At 41.3% G+C, this 22,855-nt stretch overlaps 1 protein-coding gene across 2 annotated transcripts in view; it reads left to right on the top strand.

Moving 5' to 3' along the window:
- The first annotated feature begins 3,635 nt into the window (after positions 1–3,635).
- The window catches only part of DSP (desmoplakin), a 56,714-nt gene continuing 37,494 nt past the window's right edge, over positions 3,636–22,855 (top strand). For both annotated transcript variants that reach the window (XM_075826664.1, XM_075826662.1), the window contains exon 1: positions 3,636–4,091. In XM_075826664.1, the coding sequence (XP_075682779.1) occupies positions 3,892–4,091 (200 nt within the window). In that variant the 5' untranslated portion in view covers positions 3,636–3,891. The remainder of the gene's footprint in view (positions 4,092–22,855) is intronic.

The following is a 22,855-nucleotide window of genomic DNA, read 5'->3' as shown; positions in this document are numbered from 1 at the left end:
TTTGTGTCTGTCAGGCGTCCGTTCCAATGGAAAGCTCAGACGAAAAGTTTTGTGATAACATATTAAGTTAAGATAATGAAGTAGGATTTCCTACAGACCCATGGAAAACCACCGACCGACTGTGATATCACCATGCCCTTATATTGTGCAGTGGAGAAGCATTGTTATGTATGTGCCCTGTCTAGGTCCTTCAACTCTGTAGTGGGCAATGTCAGTCATTACACATCATTTGAAATTGTTGCCCTCTATCTGAACTCCATAAAGTTTCCACATATCTGTTTTGGGGGCTTAAGTCTTCAACAGGTTTACAGGATCAGTAATGATTCTTCAAACAAAATTTGAGGTGAAAGTTATCCTTGACTCAAAACTTTCAAACAGAAAACCATTTAAGGCTGTGTTCACATCAGCGTTAGTTTTCCGTTGAGGGGTTCCAGCAGAGCTTTCCATAGTGTTAAACCCTTAACGGAAAGTCAACTGCGCTATTGATTCCGTCAAAACAACGGAACCCTGTCACAACGGTGACAAACGGAAACCATTAGCAACGTTTCCATCACCATTAAGATCATCCCCCGACGGAACCCCTCAACGGAAAGTCAATGCTGATCTGAACAGGCCCTTATTGAAAAGAAAAGTGAGAGTGAACAACGGCAGGAAAAACCTGTCATTGTTCTGTAGTGTACGCCGTATTCCTCAACAGGTGTGCTCTGTGGTGGGGAATATAATGCACCCTGCACTACTATTCCACATGTTTATAGCGTCTACACATGGTTTACATGAATTAATTGATGGACTCCTCACACTAAGGCCTTATTTACATGAACTGCAGTTTTTCACGTCCGAGGTGCATCCGTGCTCAGCGCTGCGGGACGCGATGTCGCGCATCCCCCATAGTTGAGAGTCTATGGAGGGATGCGTGATGTGTGAAAAGAACGGACATGTCCTATTTTCACACGGACCCTTCACACGGTCCGTTGAAACAACGGCTGTGTGAACGTCCACATTGAATTACATAGGTCCGTGGGAATACCGCTGTTTCAACGGCTGTCCCACGGACGTTTAACACGTTTGTGTAAATAAGACCTTATTACGATGGCCGTACACTTGAGGTAGCAGACACAGCTCACAAATATTCCTCCTGAAACCACCATAAACATGCACCCACGCTCAGCCGACCATTCATGTTTTTTCAATAGGGAGTGAGGTATATCTCCCATGGCAACTAAGTATCAGGCATGTTGATATCCAACATGCCTGTTCTTTTTCTGCCCTGACATCTGCCATCAAGAAAGTGTCCGGAGACCACCATAAACACTAGATAGTTGGTCGATCCCTCCGAAATTGGCAGGTTTGGCACAACATTTATCTGTATGGCCATCTTAAGTCTGCAAGGAAGATATTCAGGCTAGTTGGACAATTAAAAAGTTTCAAGCCAAGCCCCTCCTAAATCTGGGAATACAGGTTAGAGGCGAGGCAGTAAGAGGGTATATCGTCACCCACCTTTGCAGTTTGCTGCATTGACTACTTATATATTTACATTGAATATGTCACCGCCATTCGCTCCAGTTTTACCCCTATCTCTCACAAATCTTGTGCTTAACCCTATGATATCATCGGCCAACCAATTTTAACAATAACAACTATGAGTATAAAATTTGTAAGAATTTGCAGACATATACTCTCTCCATAAAAATAATCTGCGGGAAGAATTTTTTTCTTGTGTTTCAAATTTAAACCATTTTTTTGTGTGCAGAGCTTCCAATTGTAGTGAGTGTATAACAAAGGTTTAAACTTTTAAGACTTGTATATGACTGGCCAGACCTGAACCATACATTTTTAAGATACCAGATAAACAGTAGAAATGCGAAGGCAGGTATTTAAAGACATACAATGCGGAAGCTTTGTGATATATGCTGAGTGGCAGTAACGAGGGAGAAGCACTTGACGACTTTTGTCTTGGACATTGATAATGCTTAAAACAAGGTAGGACAAGGCAATACAATTTGTTTCTCACAATGTATAACGTTTTACTCTGAGGTGGGGTCACGCAGTAAAGTGGGGTAACAGTTGGAGGTGATCTAGTGACCTGCTTGATTTTCTGGGCTGACCACAGCTTAGTGAAGGGACTTTTGGGTTCTGTGGGTTTTTGTTTTTTTCCCAGTCATAAATTCACTTCCTTGCAAATAGCCATTATGTTCAGCGCAGGGAGGGGCACGGCTGCGAGCACTGAATGGAATTTGCATGGTTCACTGCAAGCGCACGTCTTTGATTCTATAGTGAGACGCAATGGAAGCACATCCAAATTTGTCCTGCTAAATTTGAAGCTTAGTTTTCAAATAATCACTGACAAGGATTGTCTTTCAGCATTAGAACTAGAACTCCCATCATCTTCCTCTTATGTAGATGTGCAGCAATGGCTTTTTTGCCATATATCTTATTAAAATCAATGAACTTGGAAGAAATAAGTAATTGAATGGAAGGTTAGAATTTGATGGCATCAGCTCTACTATACAAGAAGTTCATTTCAACTACCTATAATACCTGCTAGTGCAGTTGACTTTTTGCAGCGTGTTTAAAGTAGTATGGAGGTTGTGTATAAAAAGCACAGTTCAAATGTCACATTTTAGGCATGTTTCACACAAGTATATTGATAAACATCCGTAATACAGGCGTATTACAGAGGATTTTACATCCGTATTTCATCAACATTGCATCAGTATTAGACCTTGTTTACACAGTGCAGATTTTGCCTGACTTTTTTTTTTTAGCTGAAACCAGAATTGGATCCAGGAGAGCAGATCTATAAGGCCTTCCTTTATGTATTTTGTCCGTTGGTGGTTGTGGCTTAAAAAATACATGCAAAATCTGCAGCAGATCTGCACTGTGTGAACAAGGCCTTGGATTCACACACGGCAGATTTTGTTGCAGAAATTTCTGCAAATGAATATCAGTTTGATTCATCTGAAAGGGGTTGTTTCTGCAGCAGGTGTATGGATTTCTGCAAGTTCCATTCTGATGAATGGAACGGATTTTCATTTGCAGATATTTCTGCAACAAAATCTGCTGCGTGTGAATCCAGCCTTACAGATCAGTAATACTGATAGGCTGTCTTCTAGGCAGGAAATTGAACTACACGAGACGGATGAAAAACTAATGCAATACAGATCAAATACGTATCACATACGGATGCATCCGTATGTTAATCACTTTAATGGGTGTTTTCTATCTGCAAAACTGATGAAAGTAGATGAACAATCGCTATATAGTAGGCTGAAAATAGATGAAATACTGATGAAAAATACACTCATATGACAGCAGTGTTAGGAGCTTTGTACACAACTCCCTATATCTGTCAAAAGTCATCTACAATCCGTTGGGTTTTAATACATAAAATCTTAGCACATATATGTTTAATTGTGTTGTACTGATATATACTTGCCATGCTCATGTGAATAGAGCTGGATGCAGGGCTGGGGCAGCAGATATTTAGGGTGTTGTCAGAAATCACAATACTTTTGTAAAAAAACATAGACACACACACACACACACAGAAACAAAGGTGTGCCCAGGCGTTGTCACAGGAGAGGGCTGGGTAAGACCTGCCACCGCCTCCTCCTGGCTTTTGGTTCACACTCTCTCTGACTACAGAGGCACAGAGCTGTAGAGCAAACAGGAGAGAGCTCTGTGCCTGTACTGCTTGGTTCCTGATACCTTGCACATATAATACATTTATTTCGACTTTGCTATTGACTTTCCTTTGCTAAACGTCTTGTCACGTCTGGGATTTGTGGCCCGGGATTGGGCTAGCTTTACCTGTCCTCAAGCACGCCACACCTGAAGACATAGATTACTTTTCAAGGCGAATGCTTTGTCGGCTATAGATCTGACAACAAAATGAGTACTAACGGAGGGTCCCATACCCGGATCAATACCCTAGGCAGGCTCACCAGAGCAGAGTCTGGCCCGGATCTAACTGGCAGGTATGAGATGAACAGCCACCACAAACTGGTTGGAGGAGGCGGTGGAGGAATTATGCCGCAGAAGACTTACTACGTCCAGCAGTCTTACAGTGAACACACCGGAGATGGCTACGGGTGAGAAACGTATAAATATTCTAAGGTGCACTTTAGTGGACGTCGAAGTTGCCTACTGTCGGTAAATTATCTGACAGCTGGCACAAAAATTTGTCAAAATTGTACTTATCAGAAACCTACATAGTCTTTACAATATAATTTCCTATGTATATACTGGGGGTTATTTCCTATAGCGATTATTCTTCTAAATATATCTCTTGTCACTATATAGTAGTGGAAAGTTGCATGTTTTATAGTGCTAGCTATATATAGGTGATAATAGTATAGTACCAATAATAAGAGTCCTTGAAGTCTTTGCTTGCAAAGCTTTTTCTCATTGTCACACGTTATACTTATTTTATATTACACACCTAGTAATCTGATGAGTAAACTAGTGTTGAGAAAAGATTTTACAAGCAACATAATGTTTTCTAATGTAGATGTTTAAGTTTATTTTTTACATACAGTATGTAACCATTATTCTGCATAGGAGTCAACAATGTCATACGATCTTGTCAATTTTCAGCAAATCCTATGCAGGATTGGGCGACTGTCTAATGACTGTTGCTGTCAGTCGCAGCTTTTGTCAGTTGCTTTAAAGGGGGTTTTACACTGGGCGATTATCGGGCAGACAAGCGTTCATAGAACGCTTGTTGCCGATAATTGCCCGGTGTAACCAGGGCAGCGATCAGCAGATGAACGAGCAAAAATTAAAAATATATTATCGTTGTCGGCAGCACATCTCCCTGTGTAAACAAGGAGAAGCTGCCGGCCGACATGATAATAATGTGTGGGGACGAGCGATCGGAGTAACAACCGCTCGTTCCCATGTATAGCTCCGTGTGGCAGGAGCAAACGAGCGCCGATCAACAATATCTCGTTGATCGGCGCTCGCTGCGCCGGCCAATTATCGGTTGGTATAAATGGGCCTTTAGTGCACCATTAACTATTCTGGAAAATCATACACACAGTTGGGTTTCTATTTAGTAGCTATAGCTGAGGTCACCACCATACACTGCGTCACTAACCTTTACCTGCTGTGAATTATTTACTATGTTTCAAGCGTTGGATCAACTGTTAATGATATTAAACTACACTATGTTAATGTTTGCTTACTTGCTTTTATGTTTTGTCTTGGTACCACTCTGCCATGAGGTGAGAGATGCCTAGACAGCATCATTGCAAAGTGTACACAAACTGCCAGGGTGTTCTACCCCTCCCCCCCTTATGTGGAAGACGCAGGTCAAGCCCTGGGATGAGATCACTAGGAGAAGTTTCTGAGCAGACTGAGGAATTTTTTCTGTTTCTGCTCTAGGCTTTCTCTCAGGGAAGATAGCGTGTATGGAGGAGGATTGGCAGGTCGCTTTATATCTTTCATTTTCCCACAAGATCTAATGAACACACCCACCTATGGAGGAAACGTGAAAACAATGCTTATGATTTACTGCCACGACTGCAGCTTTCTTTTTACGATAGTAGTCAGGACATCCTTTAAAACATTGTATATTAAATTTATAAATATACAAATGTTTAATTGTCGGCTTAAAGTTACTTGAATCGAGCACAAAATGTTTATAATCTATGGCTCTGCTGCAACACATTGTTCCCCGGATCTCGGTTACCGCTTTTAGGCCCCCTGCACACGCAGCAGATTTTATTACAGATTTTGTACTTCGGAAACAACCCTATTCAGATGAATAGAACGGATTATCAGTCGCAGAAATTTCTTAGGGTATGTTCACTTGTAGCGTAAACACTGCAGAATTTCTGCGCAAAAATTACGCAGCGTATTGCAGCAGAGTGGATGATATTTTGAAGAAATCTCATCCATACGCCGAATAAAAAATCAGCAGAAAAGACGTGTGGAATTTCACCTGTGGTACAGAATCTCAGTCTGCAGCATGTCCATTTCCCTTGCGAAAAAGATGCAGAATTTTTCACACAGAAAATCTGGTCAGAAATTCTGCAGTGTTTACTCTACGTGTGAACATACCCTTACTGAAACCGTACATCCAGCACGTCCATGGTAGAGATATAAATCTATACAACCTGTTTATAGATTTCATCAGCAGGATATGAGCGAATGACGCTGTCCCGGTAGCCATGGCCTTGATCTTCTCTTGAGGATTCTTGCATCACTTTTATATATTACAAACTCAGTTCAAGTTATTTGATTTCTACAAACACTGGAAAACCCCTTTAAGGAGGCTATCCACCTAAATCCTTTTTTATAAAACGAAATAATAATGCAGGAATGGGGAGTAGCATGGCATGACTGCTGGCAAGACGCTGGTTACAATGGAAACCTTCCCTTACAGTTTTAGTCACAAGGTTGTCAGGCAACTCATCCCTAGCAACCGGCCTGTATCGCATTACTCAGGCCTTCAACTGAAAGCCAAAATGGCATTTTTCTGAGGGCAGAGGAGTGGCAATGCTTGGCAGGACTCAAGTTACATTGATTTAGATCCTGTACTGCCATTTTATTCATATTTTCTTAATGTTAATTTAATTTGTCCAGAAATCAGTTGAAGATCAATCATAAGTTAAAATCCTAATATTTTTATCGGATTATCGAGCTGTGTATCTGTATATTTTCTCTGTGCTGAAGGATGTTGGAAATGTTGTTGCAACATCTTTATGTGTAAATATTCATGTTTTTGGGCTCAGAACTTTTTGCAGCAACATAGTAGAAATGCAGAATAGTACACAATATCGAAGCGTGAAACGCCCCACTTGGAAATATGTCCTTCAGCAATTTACTCCGTATTTGATTACATATATGAGAGGAAATTTATCAGACTTGCTGCCCCTAGCAACCACTCAGATTCCACCTTTCATTTTGCAAAAGGCTCTTTGGAAAATGAAAGCAGAAACCTGATTGGTTGCCATGGGCAACTACTCCACTTTTCCTTTACACCAGTTTTTAATCATTTCACCCATATTTTCTCCACATTTGAGTTCAGTGGTTGGAGATTTTGCCCTGGAACGCACAGGATGTAAATATAAAACGAAGCCCCTGATATCTGCTGTTTCCTAATTGTTGAAGACTTTGTATTAACATGTGTGAGCACATATATACTTTTAACACTGTACACTTATCAGTGGTAGAATTGGAAGCTTTTAATTCCTATGACACTCTCTGATGGCATTACTATATACATTGGTCTTGTATTATGATGTATAAACAAGTGATAATAGATTAGGCAGTCACTTATACTCTTAACATTGAAAAATTAACTGGTGTAAACTAAACAAGAACAACTTTTGGAATTTTCAAACTTGCTCGGGGGCAGGGAGGGGTAAGGTAAGGAGATTACAATGTGGGTGTGTTACATTTCTCTCCCATGCATTTCTATACAGAATTTTTGGGAATTCACCAGTAAGCCTGCTGTCTGCTGTGCAATGCAATTTGTCTGTTGATTTTGGCCACCCCATGTGTTTTAAACATTGCCTTGCACTCTATGGGTTAACTGTTGCTGTTTGTGTGTCCTCACATTCCAGGCTGACTCCCCGTCTTATCCACCCTTGATAAAGGTCTGAGGACAAAACCCCAGCACAGTAAATCTTGCCACTCTGCCATTGTCTGTTCCTTTATTGCTTTTCTGCAGCTACTTGTGTCCGGTGGTTACTATGGGAAATATTTAGTCTCGGAAATGTAGATACAAATTATGTGTGCAAGGATCATTACATCTACAGTACATGTAATGATCCTTGCACACACAACTTGTATCTAAACCTCTACATGGTAATTCTTGCTTCCTTGTTGCAGAATATGATCTGACCTTTGCTCACTGACCACTTTTTATTATGTTCTAGTATCAATAAATGGTAATGGGTGACTCACCCCTAGTGCTAGTCCGGGTACTAGTAGTAATTACATTTTTCTTCTAAGTATGGTAATGTCGAGCGAAACTAACAATTCAGACGGCAACAACTGTCACCACTTTAATTCCATTATTTACATGTAGTCGCCCACATCAGTCCCTGTCCCACAATGTAACTTCCATATTTTGCGTACATAAACACACACTGTTTTACCTATCAGTGTGTTTTTGGAGTGTCGGAGGAAACACGCAAGCATGGGGCATACAGATCTTTCTCCAACCCTTGTGCTGTAAGGCTGCAGTACCAACCATTGAGCCACGCTGCCCATGTTTAACCTAGTTTAGTTTTGATCCGCTTTATTTCATGTTTCTAAGCAAACCACCTCCATCCATTATTCAAAGTTAATAACTAAACTAGACTACTCAATACAAATATTCATTGATTCCTCACATTTTTCTTGTTTGGCCTCATGCACACAACAGTAGATAGTATAGAAAACTTTCTATCCTATGGGCCAATGGACACGACCGTGGTTTCCACGGTCCGTGCGTTGCCCGGAGCCAGGAAGTCGATGCACTTCTTGTGTGTGCACAGTCCATGATTGCGGACGGCCCGCGGATGATACTCTGCGGCCTGTCTGTGCTGTATTCACGGACAATGCACACGCTAAGGTCGTGTGCATGAGGCCTTAGAACTCTACATATCCCCTTATTGTTAATTTAGATCATTCGGAGTATTGAAGATGTAGTACACCCTATTGATTGTTTCTGATGACAAGTAGTATATTGAACAGATAATCTGTTTGCAGTCATGAGATCCTTCCCCTTTGGGCAAAGTTGTGAGGTCCATAGGTGACTGTAAGCATCTTGCTGTACATGGCCAGCTTCAAGTGTGAGCTAAGATGCAGTGATACTAAAACAAACTCTTACTTTTTTATGATAAAAGCTGCTTTTAATTTCTGTTTTCACAAAGGCAACAAAACAAGACTTGGCTGTAACCTTATCAAGATGTCGGGCCAATGTCAACATGCACACTGTCAACTTTGTAGGAAAGCTTTGAATACTCCCATTTCCTGCATAGCTTCTATTCTGTTTAATAAAGGACTACAAAAATAAAGCGTAATTGTAATTAGCAAAACATTAAGGGCTTGTCCAATCGTAGCGGAATTGCTGCGTATTCTCCGTCCGGAATTGCGGACAGAAAATCTGCAGCAGAATACAGTAGCAGCAAAGCAAAGTGGGTGAGATTTAACAAATCTCATCCACACTGTGTAAAATTTACGACCAGAAATTCCCCTGTGGTGCGTATTTTTCCTACCACAGCATGTCTATTCCTGCTGCGGATAGTGAACTGAATTGCTGCATTTTTCAGAGGAGCTGTTACTATCTCCTAACATTTAGAAAAACTCAGGAAACGGTGCAGTTTTTCCGCAGTGGAAATCCTGCTAGTTTCTGTGGAATTGCTGCAGCAATTCCGTTACGTGCGGACAAGCCTTGCGTGAACTCCAAATACCTGACCTCAATGGACCTTGTTAAAATGAAACCGATTTTATATACATGTACTTGTCATCAAAACACTGAAAATGATGGAATGGGATATCCTATATAAGCTGCTGTAACTTCCTAAAAGCCTAATGGACTGTGCTAAGTGGGTATAGAGAGACTGTCCTGTGGAACATTGAATACTTAGTTGACATTACATAGAGTCTGAATGAAAGAAAGTATACTATCCTGACTATATCGAGATGGAACATGACTCCAGGATGTGAATGAGCTCAGCCAATGACACTAGGCAGGTAAGGACCTTGCTGATGGATGCCCATACACTACGCCATCTGCATCTGTCAACAATGTAAATCTTTCCTACAATTAAAAATAAAAAAGTTTTTTTCTTAGCTGGAAAGCAACCAACACAGTGGCGTCCACATATCTTCACACGTGTTGCCAGTGAAGGTTACCAACGCTTGGGATATTTTGTGGTTTCACATGGTAGCAATGCGTTTCCCATGCTAAGTGCTCTCGGATTGTGCTGTTACAACACAAACAAGTCATTTCTAACCTGATGATGTAAGGCTTCGTTCACATCTGCGCTAGGGTCCCGTTCCGACGTTTCGTCTGAGCTTTCCGTCGGAAAAGGACCCTTACTGACACAAACGGAAACCAAAGGTTTCCCTTTCCATCACCATTGATTTCACTGGTGACTGATCCGGTGCCAATAGTTTCCGTTTGTCTTAGTTGTGCAAGGGTTCCGTCGTTTTGATGGAATCGATAGCATAGTCGAACTTTTGGTTTCCGTTTGTGTCAGTCAGGGACAGAAAGCTCAGACGGAACGTCGGAACGGGACCCTAGCGCAGATGTGAACGAAGCCTTAGAAGCACATTCTTCTGTTGGCATACCATGAGGCAGTGGCGGATTATCATTAGGGCGTTTCGGGCGGTCGCCCGGGGCCCAAGACTGCCAGGGGGCCCAAGGAGCCTATGACCGCCCGAACCCCCTCATGCCCAGTGGCGTCGCTAGCACCGGAGGGAGCCCCGGTGCCAGGACCGCACCTGTCAGGCGAGGGGAGCTTTGCTTCTACTTAGCAGCCGTGGTCTGTGCTGCTTTAGAAGCTCCCCCTCCAGCCCCCCTTCCCTGCTCTAAACATCTCTGCTGCTAGCTGTCGGGACATGGGGGAGGGGAGACTGTCGGCGGGCTCTGTGTCGTGCTGTGAGCAGGAGAAGAGCTGCAGTGAAGACATAAAAGGTAAGTGCATGTGTGTTTAATATCCATATTCATGTGTGTTTAATGTCCATATTCATGTATGTTTAATGTCCATATTCATGTATGTTTAATGTCCATATTCATGTATGTTTAATGTCCATATTCATGTATGTTTAATGTCCATATTCATGTATGTTTAATGTCCATATTCATGTGTTTACAAGGTGTACTTTGTGTATAATGTGCATACTCGTGTATAATGTGCCTACTTAGTGTATAATGTGCATACTCGTGTGTACTTTGTGTACTATGCATACTTTGTGTATAATGTGCCTACTTTGTGTACTTTGTGCATAATGTGTGTACTTTGTGTACTGTGCGTACTTTGTGCATAATGTGCGTACTTTGTACTGTGCGTACTTTGTGCATAATGTGCGTACTTTGTGCGTACTTTGTGCATAATGTGCGTACTTTGTGCGTACTTTGTGCATAATGTGCGTACTTTGTGCATAATGTGCGTACTTTGTGCATAATGTGGTACTTTGTGTACTGTGCATACTTTGTGCATAATGTGCCTACTTTGTGCATAATGTGCGTACTTTGTGCATAATGTGCGTACTTTGTGCATAATGTGCCTACTTTGTGCATAATGTGCGTACTTTGTGCATAATGTGGTACTTTGTGTACTGTGCATACTTTGTGCATAATGTGCATACTTTGTGCATAATGTGCGTACTTTGTGCATAATGTGCGTACTTTGTGCATAATGTGCCTACTTTGTGCATAATGTGCGTACTTTGTGTACTTTGTGCATAATGTGGGTACTTTGTGCATAATGTGCGTACTTTGTGCATAATGTGCCTACTTTGTGCATAATGTGCGTACTTTGTGTACTTTGTGCATAATGTGGGTACTTTGTGCATAATGTGCGTACTTTGTGTACTTTGTGCATAATGTGTGTACTTTGTGCATAATGTGCGTACTTTGTGCATAATGTGGTACTTTGTGTACTGTGCATACTTTGTGCATAATGTGCGTACTTTGTGCATAATGTGCGTACTTTGTGCATAATGTGCGTACTTTGTGCATAATGTGCCTACTTTGTGCATAATGTGCGTACTTTGTGTACTTTGTGCATAATGTGCGTACTTTGTGCATAATGTGCGTACTTTGTGCATAATGTGGTACTTTGTGTACTGTGCATACTTTGTGCATAATGTGCGTACTTTGTGTACTTTGTGCATAATGTGCGTACTTTGTGCATAATGTGCGTACTTTGTGTACTTTGTGCATAATGTGCGTACTTTGTGCATAATGTGCCTACTTTGTGTACTTTGTGCATAATGTGGTACTTTGTGTACTGTGCGTACTTTGTGCATAATGTGCATAATGTGCCTACTTTGTGTACTGTGTGTACTTTGTGCGTACTTTGTGCATAATGTGCGTACTTTTTGCATAATGTGCGTACTGTGTGTACTTTGTGCATAATGTGCCTACTTTGTGTACTAGTGTTTAGGTAGTGTTAGCAATAGTTACGGCGCGGCAGGGTGGTGGTGGAGAAGGGGGGCCCAAGTTTGGGTAACAGCCCAGGGCCCATGGTCTTCTTAATCCGCCACTGCCATGAGGACAGAATTAAGCCCCCCCCACCCCCAGTTTGGAGTCCCTCGTCCTTACAAAAAAAAAGGATTGGATAGGTATGTAAGAGTACATATTTGTAAAACGGGTCCCATTTACATCCAGGCAGATGGTATGTCACGCCATACCTCTAAATGTGTAGTCTTTTATACCGGGAACAATTCTTGCTCTACTCAGGCTTGGACTAGACAAGTAAAAGAAAATAGTACATTTGCCTCGGGCAACATCATCGGAGGGGCCAGGTCTTATCTTGCTTGTAGTATTTTTCACATTGGGACCTGACACTTCTTTTTTTTTTTTTTTTCCAATGTATATATTATCAATGTTACTTCTATTTTGGAGATACTATATGCAACAGATTAGAAGCAGCAGTTCCCCATATATATGAACTATGCCAGCAGGAGTGACCAAAAGAGAGTAGTAGGGCAGTCGTTTTTATTCCCTGTGTCTTCCATGTTAGCCTTCTGCCATATAGAGATGCTATATTTCCTAATATTTTAGCATGCAAGGAACTTCTGTGAACTCATGGAGAAACATATTTTTTTATTTTAATTATGGACTTTAGACCCCTGAAGATTTATTTTTTTTGTCTGCATTGTGCAGCAGTTATGTGGAATTTGGCTGGGTGGTGGGTGGGTAGTTGTAGGTCTTTTCTAATACTCTATTCGAAGGTGTGTGCCTATTAAGCAGTAAATCATTAACTCGTTTTAATCCATTACCTAGTCTGGTTTTCAACTGCTGTAGCTATGTGGGTTGCAACTGGGCCCCAATATCTGATGGGCCCATAGGTCACCCTGGTACAGAGATGGCACCGTAAGGATTAGCACAAAGTTGTAATAACATATTACGCTAATAGAGTTACCTCACTATGGTTACTGTTTTACAGTAACCATAGATCCTCTACAGTTCATGTAAAGATATAGGTAATTTGGTGGTGGGCCAAGGTATATAATTGGCACCTAGGTCCAGGAGCTCCATACTGCTCTACCTGATCTTCTTCTAGTTGCTTCTGGAGTTAAAGAGGCTCTGTCACCAGATTTTGCAACCCCTATCTGCTATTGCAGCAGATAGGCGCTGCAATGTAGATTACAGTAACTTTTTTATTTTTAAAAAACGAGCATTTTTGGCCAAGTTATGACCATTTTTGTAGTTATGCAAATGAGGCTTGCAAAAGTCCAAGTGGGTGTGTTTAAAAGTAAAAGTCCAAGTGGGCGTGTATTATGTGCGTACATCGGGGCGTTTTTACTACTTTTACTAGCTGGGCGTTCTGAAGAGAAGTATCATCCACTTCTCTTCAGAACGCCCAGCTTCTGCCAGATCACGCTGTGACGTCACTCACAGGTCCTGCATCGTGTCGGACGAGCGAGGACACATCGGCACCAGAGGCTACAGTTGATTCTGCAGCAGCATCAGCGTTTGCAGGTAAGTAGCTACATCGACTTACTTGCAAACGCCGATGCTGCTGCAGAATCATCTGTAGCCTCTGGTGCCGATGTGTCCTCGCTCATCCGACACGATGCAGGACCTGTGAGTGACGTCACAGCGTGATCTGGCAGAAGCTGGGCGTTCTGAAGAGAAGTGGATGATACTTCTCTTCAGAACGCCCAGCTAGTAAAAGTAGTAAAAACGCCCCGATGTACGCACATAATACACGCCCACTTGGACTTTTACTTTTAAACACACCCACTTGGACTTTTGCAAGCCTCATTTGCATAACTACAAAAATGGTCATAACTTGGCCAAAAATGCTTGTTTTTTAAAAATAAAAACGTTACTGTAATCTACATTGCAGCGCCTATCTGCTGCAATAGCAGATAGGGGTTGCAAAATCTGGTGACAGAGCCTCTTTAAGGTTCAGTTCAGAACTGTTGGTCTTTTCTATGGAACTGTAAATATTCCGTGATCTTCTCTAGTTACATAGTTATGTTTGCTTTTAAGCTGCTACACAGCATGGACTTTGAGCTTCCCAGACATAGTTTGTGGTTGTGTGTAGTAATAAAACAGGTGCATACGTTAAAGGAGAACTCTGAATAAAACCGATTATAACCCATTATAATTAGTGCTCAGAATCTCTAATGCATAATGTTATTATTGTGCTGTTTGAAATAACCTGGATATTATAGAACTATTCATTTGTAACAGAAGTTGTAACTGGCAGGTGACACTGCCAGATATCCATGATCTTCTAGAGGTTCTGTGGTGTCACATTTGGTTACTGGGTTGCTGGCACATAGTAAATACACTATTTGCATGTTTGGTACATGGTGCCCGAAAGAGGAAGGTGGCACCAAAACATATGTTTGTTAACCTGTATGTATTTTGTACATACTATATATAATTTTGGAGGGTGTCTGAGTTGATGACTTTTTTTATTTTTTATTTTTTTGTCTGGGAATTTTGGAGAAACCCGACTCCTTCCAATATCTAATTGCCTTCTTGCTTCCATGCCATACATGATGCTGTTGTTTTAGGCATCACTGCTCTCACTAAATGACAGGAGGATAGGACATTGTGTTACGTAAGATTTACCTACCAGATTAAAATAACTGAGCACATTATAGTGTACCCGTTTAGCCAATATTTTCCCTGGTAAAAAGCATTCCACGAGCTGATCTTGACTAGGGGTGATTGTTTATTTACTTGCCGCTCGCCTATGCAGGCCATTGCATGCAGTGCATCTAGATACCTGCTGAGCAGTATGTAAATAAATGACCACCCTATGGCAGCAGTCTATGAATTCAATGAATTACGCTTTAACTGCAATTCTATTAGCAATTGTGCGCACTCTAGCTGTCTAGGATTATTTCTAAGTCTAAAATTACTGAACGCTATGAGGAATTCATCATGCAAGTGTGGAATCTCTTCACCCCGTGCATTCATATAGTGCTGACGAACACACTGTGAGAATGAAGTGAAAACCGATGTACAGGACTAGTAAAACTATCTGCTTTCTTCCAAAAACTGCGCCACACCTGCCCGTGAGTTGTGGTGTTGCAGCTTCGCTTTATTTCAGTGAATGTGGCTGAGCTGCAATACCTCACACAACCTGTGGACAGGTGTGGCATTGTTCTTGGAAGAAAGCGGATATGTTTTCCTAATCCTGCAAAACCCTTTTAATATTAGGAAGGAGTCCTATATAACAGTAACTGGACTGTGGCATCGTACCATAGATTGAGCAAATATCTATATGATGGCTTATCAGCATATACGATTCTGAAGTGTAATCCTATATTTGAGTCCATGTAATAATCATAAATCAATTTTTAATATAATGCAAGTTCCTGAAGATGTATTTTGCTTAATCTGCTGGTGTTAGGGTATGTTCACACGAGGGCGTCCGTTACGGCTGAAATTACGGGGATGTTTCAGCCTGAAAACATCCCCGTAATTTCAGCCGTAACGGCATGTGCAGGCGCTTGAACGCCGCGTCAATTACGGCCGTAATTGGCGCTGCTATTCATTGGAGTCAATGAATAACGGCTCCAAATACGGCCAAAGAAGTGACAGGTCACTTCTTTGACGCGGGCGTCTATTTACGCGCCGTCATTTGACAGCGGCGCGTAAATATACGCCTCGTGTGAACAGACAAACGTCTGCCCATTGCTTTCAATGGGCAGATGTTTGTCAGCGCTATTGAGGCGCTATTTTCGGGCGTAATTCGGGGCAAAAACGCCCGATTTACGTCCGTAAATAGGCCGTGTGAACATACCCTTACTGGTATTATGCAGCTGCTGCACTACCATGTTATTATGAAAGCCATTTCATTGTCCGTATGTCTTACATAACGCTACTAGCGTTACTTGAAATTAAGTTTCAAATTGGAGCAACTTTAAGGAATAAGTGATATTGGTTCAGAATGATCACTAACTGTAGGTAAGATTTTGATGGTAGTATCAAGTCTGGGGCTATTGTTTTACTATCCCTGCCACAAGATATTTGCTATTTACCAGTTTGGCTGAAAGCAGAAAAATGTGACTATAAAGGGCCTTTTACACCGGCCGACAATAGGCCGGTGCAGCAGGCGCTGATCAACGAGACCTCACACGGAGCTATGGATGGGGATGAGCAGTCGTTACTCCGATCACTTGTCCCAATCCATTATTATCGTGTCAGCAGCGCATCTCCCTGTTTACACAGGGAAATGTGCTGCCGATAACGATCAGACGATGATTGATCGTTTGCTCGTTCATCTGCTAATCGTTATATGAACGCTCGTCTGCACGATAATCGCCCAGTGTAAAAGGGCATTTACTGAGATTTCCCTTTTACTTATTACAAATCTCATTCTCCGAGAGCGAGCATCCATTTGCCCATAGCAAACAATTCACGTTTCATTTTTTAAATACTTGGAAAATAAAAGTTGAATTCTGTCTGCTCTTGATAACAGACACTTTCTCAGAGTATATTAAATTTACAGTCCAGTATTACTCTATTAAGGAAAGTTTTTTTCAAATATATTATCATAAGTAGCAGTGTCCGACTAGGATTCCTTGGGCCCACCCTTCGTCTATACAGAACAAGTGCAGATCTACTTTTAATGACATTGTAAAATTTGTTCATTGCACAAACAAGGTTATTTGTGAATGAAACCAGAAACAAACCCTAGCGGCAAGTCATTGGATCCAACGTCCATTCCAAAAAAGGGTTGTTTTCTGCTAGACCTCCGGGGCCCAGTATTGTGTCAAACCTTGGGCCCACTAGATAATCCTCTGGTACCCTCGTTGTCCAGCCTGACTCGGATTAGTAGTAGTTGTATAATTAAAAAAAAAAAAAAAAAAGACCATTAAAAAGTAAACTTGGGGTTGTACTATAGAATATAGAAGTTGCTGATACCCTTTTCAGTTTAGCATCCTATAATCTGAAATATTCATAATTATTAATTCCCTTTTCATTATGTGTCAATCATCCATATGTGTACAATCTCGGTCTATTCTCCGTCTCCGCTCAACGTTCTTAACTTTGGGCTTTATCTTCTTCCACTTTTTTTTGGAGAAAGGCTGCTTTCAGAATCGGTAATTAATGATATGACATTTTCAGTAAAATATTTGGTAAACAGTCTCCTGAAAATGAAAAAACTCCCCGAAAAACTGCTAAAAATGCAGGGGGCTGAACGCCTCCAAACATCTGCCCATTGATTTCAATGGGGTAAAATGGTGTTCCCGCAGCTGTTTTTAAAAGCGGCCACGAAAAAAAGGCCTCGTAAAAAGAAGTGCATGTCACTTCTTGAGCCATTTTTATTTTCTTTTTTTTAGCCGTTTTTCATTGACAATAGAAAAACCGCTCCAAAAACGGCCGTGAAAAAAGCGAGTGGCTTAAAAAAAGTCTGAAAATCAGGAGCTGTTTTCCGTTTTTGAGTTTGTGTGTGAACATACCCTATAGACACTCCTTGTGTAGCATATAGGTTTGACCGTGCAGTACATGGGCTGGACATTCATACACAACTCTTGAGTCTTCACTTTAATTATTGTCTATAACCACACCTTTATTTTATTACTCATCCAAATTTATAGAGCTCCTAAAATAAGGGGTTTATTAAGGAGTGACCCAGGATTATACGGCTTACTATTATTATTGTGTGTTGCAATTATTTCACTGAGGAAACATAGATGACAGTTATGTCATTTTGCCATTCATAGAAAAATCTTTAGGGTGCTTTGAATAGTTTTGTTTGGCCCTTTTTATATATTTAGATTTTTTTTTTTTTTTTACTGCAAAGTTCTCCATCATTAAAGGGGTAATGATTATTTATCACTTTTGGCTGGGTTCACACTGAGATTTTTGCAGGCGGAAAATCTGTCTCAAAATTCCGTTTGGCAGTTTGAGGCAGATTTTCCTCTACCTGCAGGCCGATTTTCGCTGCGTTTTTTGCCCACGGCCATTGAACGCCGCAGGCATAAAACGCTGCGAAATACGCTTTCTCTGCCTCCCATTGATGTCAATGGTAGCTCAGAGGCATAAACACCCGAAGAAAGGGCATGTCCCTACTTTCTCCTGCGAGCCGGTTTTACCGCTCGCGGGAGAAAACCGCCCCAGCCTCCCATTGAAATCAATGGGAGGCATTTTCGGCCGTTTTTTTGCGGGTTTTGTGGAGCGATTTCCGCACCAAAAAACTCTGTGTGAACCCAGCCTTAAAGAGGTTGTCCGAGATTAGAGAAGTGTGTGTGTTATTGCAGCCTATATAGGAAAATATATATAAAAAGGGACATTTTGCCAACAGTACTCTGTCATAAACAGTGCAGATTTACCGGATGTTGGCAAAATTAGCACATGTATGGGTGAGAATTTGGTTCTATAAACTGGATCATACTCTAAAAAAAGCTTGAAATAAAAAACAGTCTTATTTACAATGTACGCCTGATCTGACGACTGTCAACAATTTTTTTTGTTTTCATGTAAAATGTTTTGCATGCGCTTTATTAATTTGACGTATTTATGTGGCAAAGTAAACCAGTCCCTGACAACTGTAATATATGAGAATAACATGCAAAAAATGGCAGCTCTGAAACTTTAACGGATCAGGCTCCTTTTACGTTACGGTCATGGCTTCTGTTCTTAAAGGTGCTATGATAGATCAATTTTCAAACCGATCCCGATGAATCCTTACGTAACCCAGTGGATTATAATGTTCATAAAGTTTCCATCAGGTTTCCATATATTTTTTTGTTATTGCAATGCTAAGAATAGCTCTGTAGTCTATGCTATTATTTCTTTCAAAAACACCAGAAATCTGATAGGATTTACCATCCATAGGATATGCCAGAAGTGCCTGATAGGTGCCGGTCCCACCTCTGGAACCCACACCTATCTCCAGGCTTGGCTGTTTCTGTAACGCTCATAGAAATAAAATGGAAAGAACCGTAGCACACGTGTGCGGTCACCTCTCAATTCATTCCTTGCCTGGATGCAGTGGCCGTTCCCCCTCCGCCCCAGGCAGGACAAGGAGCAGGGGACACTTATTATGGAGATAGGCATGGGTGGGTACCACCATAAATGTCTATGATGGGGATAACCCTTTAACCAAAATATATAGGTTTTCTTCTTTAAAGCCTAGTTAAGAGGGAGACGCTTTAGCTTACTAATCGCTTCTGAGCCGGTGTACCTTGTTTGCATATTTGTTTCAAGAGAATGTTTAAAGGTTAACTATTTCAATACTTGCATTACAACTCCATAGTTTGTTTTTTTCCACATGGCTCATGTTACCTGTTGCAGAAAGATATTTTTTTTTTTTTTTTTTTTAAACAAGCCGTTTTGTAATTGTAAAAGAATAATTCCAGATACAAAAAAAAAAACTATTCAAGGCATAGTTCTTTTTTTTTCACCCAAGGATCCCAGATATATTGATTTTTTTTTACTGCAACTTGAAATGGAAAAGAAGCTAGATACTTCCCCCTCCTCTGATATCGACATTGAATTAAGGTTGCCAGCATAGAGACTGCAACCCTACAGGCTATAAATTAGGGTTACTGCTATGGCCTGTGTGACACGCCCTTGATGGACAAATAAGTAGTGAAAAGAATGAGAATGGAAAGTTCTCTCAGGCCTGATTTACACGAGTGTGTGCGTTTTTCGCGCGCAAAAAACGCTGCGTTTTGCGCGCGCAAAAGGCATTTGACAGCTCCGTGTGTCATCCGTGTATGATGCGCGGCTGCGTGATTTTCGCGCAGCCGCCATCATAGAGATGAGGCTAGTCGACGCCCGTCACTGTCCAAGGTGCTGAAAGAGCTAACTGATCGGCAGTAACTCTTTCAGCACCCTCGACAGTGAATGCCGAACACAATATACACCAACCTGTGAATCAAAAAAAGACGTTCATACTTACCATGAACTTCCTGCTTCCTCCAGTCCGGTCTCCCGGCCGTTGCCTTGGTGACGCGTCCCTCTCTTGTCATCCGGCCCCACCTCCCAGGATGACGCGGCAGTCCATGAGACCGCTGCAGCCTGTGATTGGCCTGTGATTGGCTGCAGCTGTCACTTGGACTGAATTGTCATCCCGGGAGGTCGGACTGGAGGAAGAAGCCGGGAGTTATCGGTAAGTCAGAACCTCTTGTTTTTTTTACACGTATATGTATATTGTGATCGGAAGTCACTGTCCATGGTGCTGAACCAGTGTAACTCTTTCAGCACCGTGGACAGTGACTGTCTCCTGCCGTCGCGTACCCGAACATTTTTTGCCGGGTTCGGTCAAAACGAGTTCGGCCGAACCCGGTGAAGTTCGATGCGCTCATCTCTAATTTGACACTCCGTTTGGATGTTTGTAAACAGAAAAGCACGTGGTGCTTTTCTGTTTACATTCATCCTTTTGACAGCTCTTGCGCGAATCACGCAGTTCGCACGGAAGTGCTTCCGTGCGGCATGCGTCGTTTTCACGCACCCATTGACTTCAATGGGTGCGTGATGCGCGAAAAACGCACGATTATAGAACATGTCGTGAGTTTTACGCAACGCACTCGCGCTGCGCAAAATTCACGCATCGTCTACACTGCCCCATAGACTAATATAGGTGCGTACGACACGCGTGAAAAGCACGCGCGTCGCACGCGCGTATATTACGCTCGTGTAAATGAGGCCTCACTGTGATTGACTGCCAGAGAGTACTGGCAGACGGTGACCGGGTGACAGGTGAGGAAACAATATCCCCATGAGGGCTAATAGGGCTGACCAGAGTAGCTGTCACAATTTTTTTTTTAGAGAAACTGGATCACAATTTATTTGTTTTATTTGCCTAGAGATATGCTTTAAATAAATTTCCATAGAATTTTTATTTTTTTGTGATACAATGATCTGGGCATTGCACGCAAATTTACCTTCCACCTAATGTGTCTTGGCATACGGTAATCACAAATCTGTTATTAACATCACCTCTGGGTCTTGTTTTGCCTTTCACACAATGCAGACTAAATATACTTTATTATTAACTTTTTTAGCCTTGTATGTAAAATAACATGACTTTTGTGTTCACAGCTTTATATTACACAAAATAGAAATATTTTTGCCTGGAGATGATCGAATTAAAGTCCTTCAACAGTAATGTATTTTTTTGTCTAAGCTTTAAAGGTACCTGTCGTGCCCGGGCTTTAAGAATAAAGGGGGTTTTACACTGGACGATTATCAGGCAGATGAGCATTTACAGAACACTCCTTGCCGATAAGTGCCCAGTGTTCACAGGGGAACGATCAGCAGTTGAACCAGCAAACGCTCGATCATCTGCTGGTCGTATCGTTTAAAAAAAGTTAAATATTGTTGTCGGCCGCACATCTCCCTGTGTAAACAGGGAGACGCGCTGCCAACCTGATAATGTACAGGGATGAGCAATCGGAGTAACGACCGCTTGTCCCCATCCATAGCTCCGTGTGACAGGAGCAAACGAGTGCCGAACAACAACGTCTCGTTGATCTGCGCTCGCTGCACAGTCCGCTTATCGGCCAGTGTAAAAGAGCCTTTAGTCAACTCAATTCTCTGTTATATGATATTGTAACTATGTGTAGGAAGGCTATTGCACATTAATTCGTGATATTTTGGTCCAAGCAAAGTTTTTGGCTCTGGTCAAAACCATCAGTGATGGATATGAACTTTGTTCTTTGGCTGGGATACTGTAAACCTTGTTGAAGAGTCCGCTATAGTATGACACTTTAGTATGCAGAGACGAACTGTGGTATGACAATAATTTATATGTGGGGTTCCCTCAGGCAGTACTGGCTAGCTTAATTATTGAATTCCCTGCATGGAAAAAATACTTTAGCATTCTTTAATATTCTTTACAAGCGGTTATTGTATTCCATTCCTATTACTGCACATACATGCTATTTTTAGGGTCTTTTTTTACATTGTTGGTGGAACTTGGAGACGCACTTCAAAAGTTTGAGATAAATAGGGAAAGTACTAAAAGCTATTACTCAAAAACCACATTGGAGTTGCCCAGAGACCAATCAGATCACAGCTGTAATTTTCCTAATGCAGGTTAAAAATGTACGGTAATTATCAAACTGATTGCTTGTGGCAACTAAACCACTTTATCTTTTTTTTTTTTTTTTGCATCAATTCTAATAAATCTGCCCTAGTATTTTGACCCAGCGTCAATAAATTATGGTGATATTAATTTCTATGGTTCGTATTTTAGTCTTCGGTAACACCTGTTCTAGAATATAGGCTGGGCTATATTATAATAAAGTGAGGGTTGTATTGTAGTATTGTCTGAGTATCTTCATACTCATATATGTAGATTGATAGGATGGTTAGATGGAGTTATTATCACTGGTCTTTTGCTCCACATTAATTGTAAACCCTGGGTTTAAGCTTCTATGAAAACCGTAAACTAAAGAGGGTTTTACACTGGGCGATAATCGGGCAGACGAGAGTTCATATAACGCTCATTGCCAATAATTTCCCTGCGTAAACAGGTAGATAAAGGTATATAGTTTTTGAAATTTTTGCTTTTACGTAACTCAAAATAGAAGGTATCGCCTGGACAAGAACGCTTAAAAAATATTTAAATTTTTATTAAATCTTTAAAATGGGCTACTCAAGCCAATAATTTCTATAGATACCAGGCTAACCAGATAGGTAAGACTAGATAAGGGTGCCAATGTATTGGTTTAAATTATTAGAGAGCTACTCCAAATATCCAGT

Source organism: Rhinoderma darwinii, chromosome 5 (genome assembly GCF_050947455.1).
Source record: "Rhinoderma darwinii isolate aRhiDar2 chromosome 5, aRhiDar2.hap1, whole genome shotgun sequence".
NCBI classification, from domain to species: Eukaryota; Metazoa; Chordata; class Amphibia; order Anura; family Rhinodermatidae; genus Rhinoderma; species Rhinoderma darwinii.
This window is presented reverse-complemented; position numbering and strand designations above follow the sequence as displayed.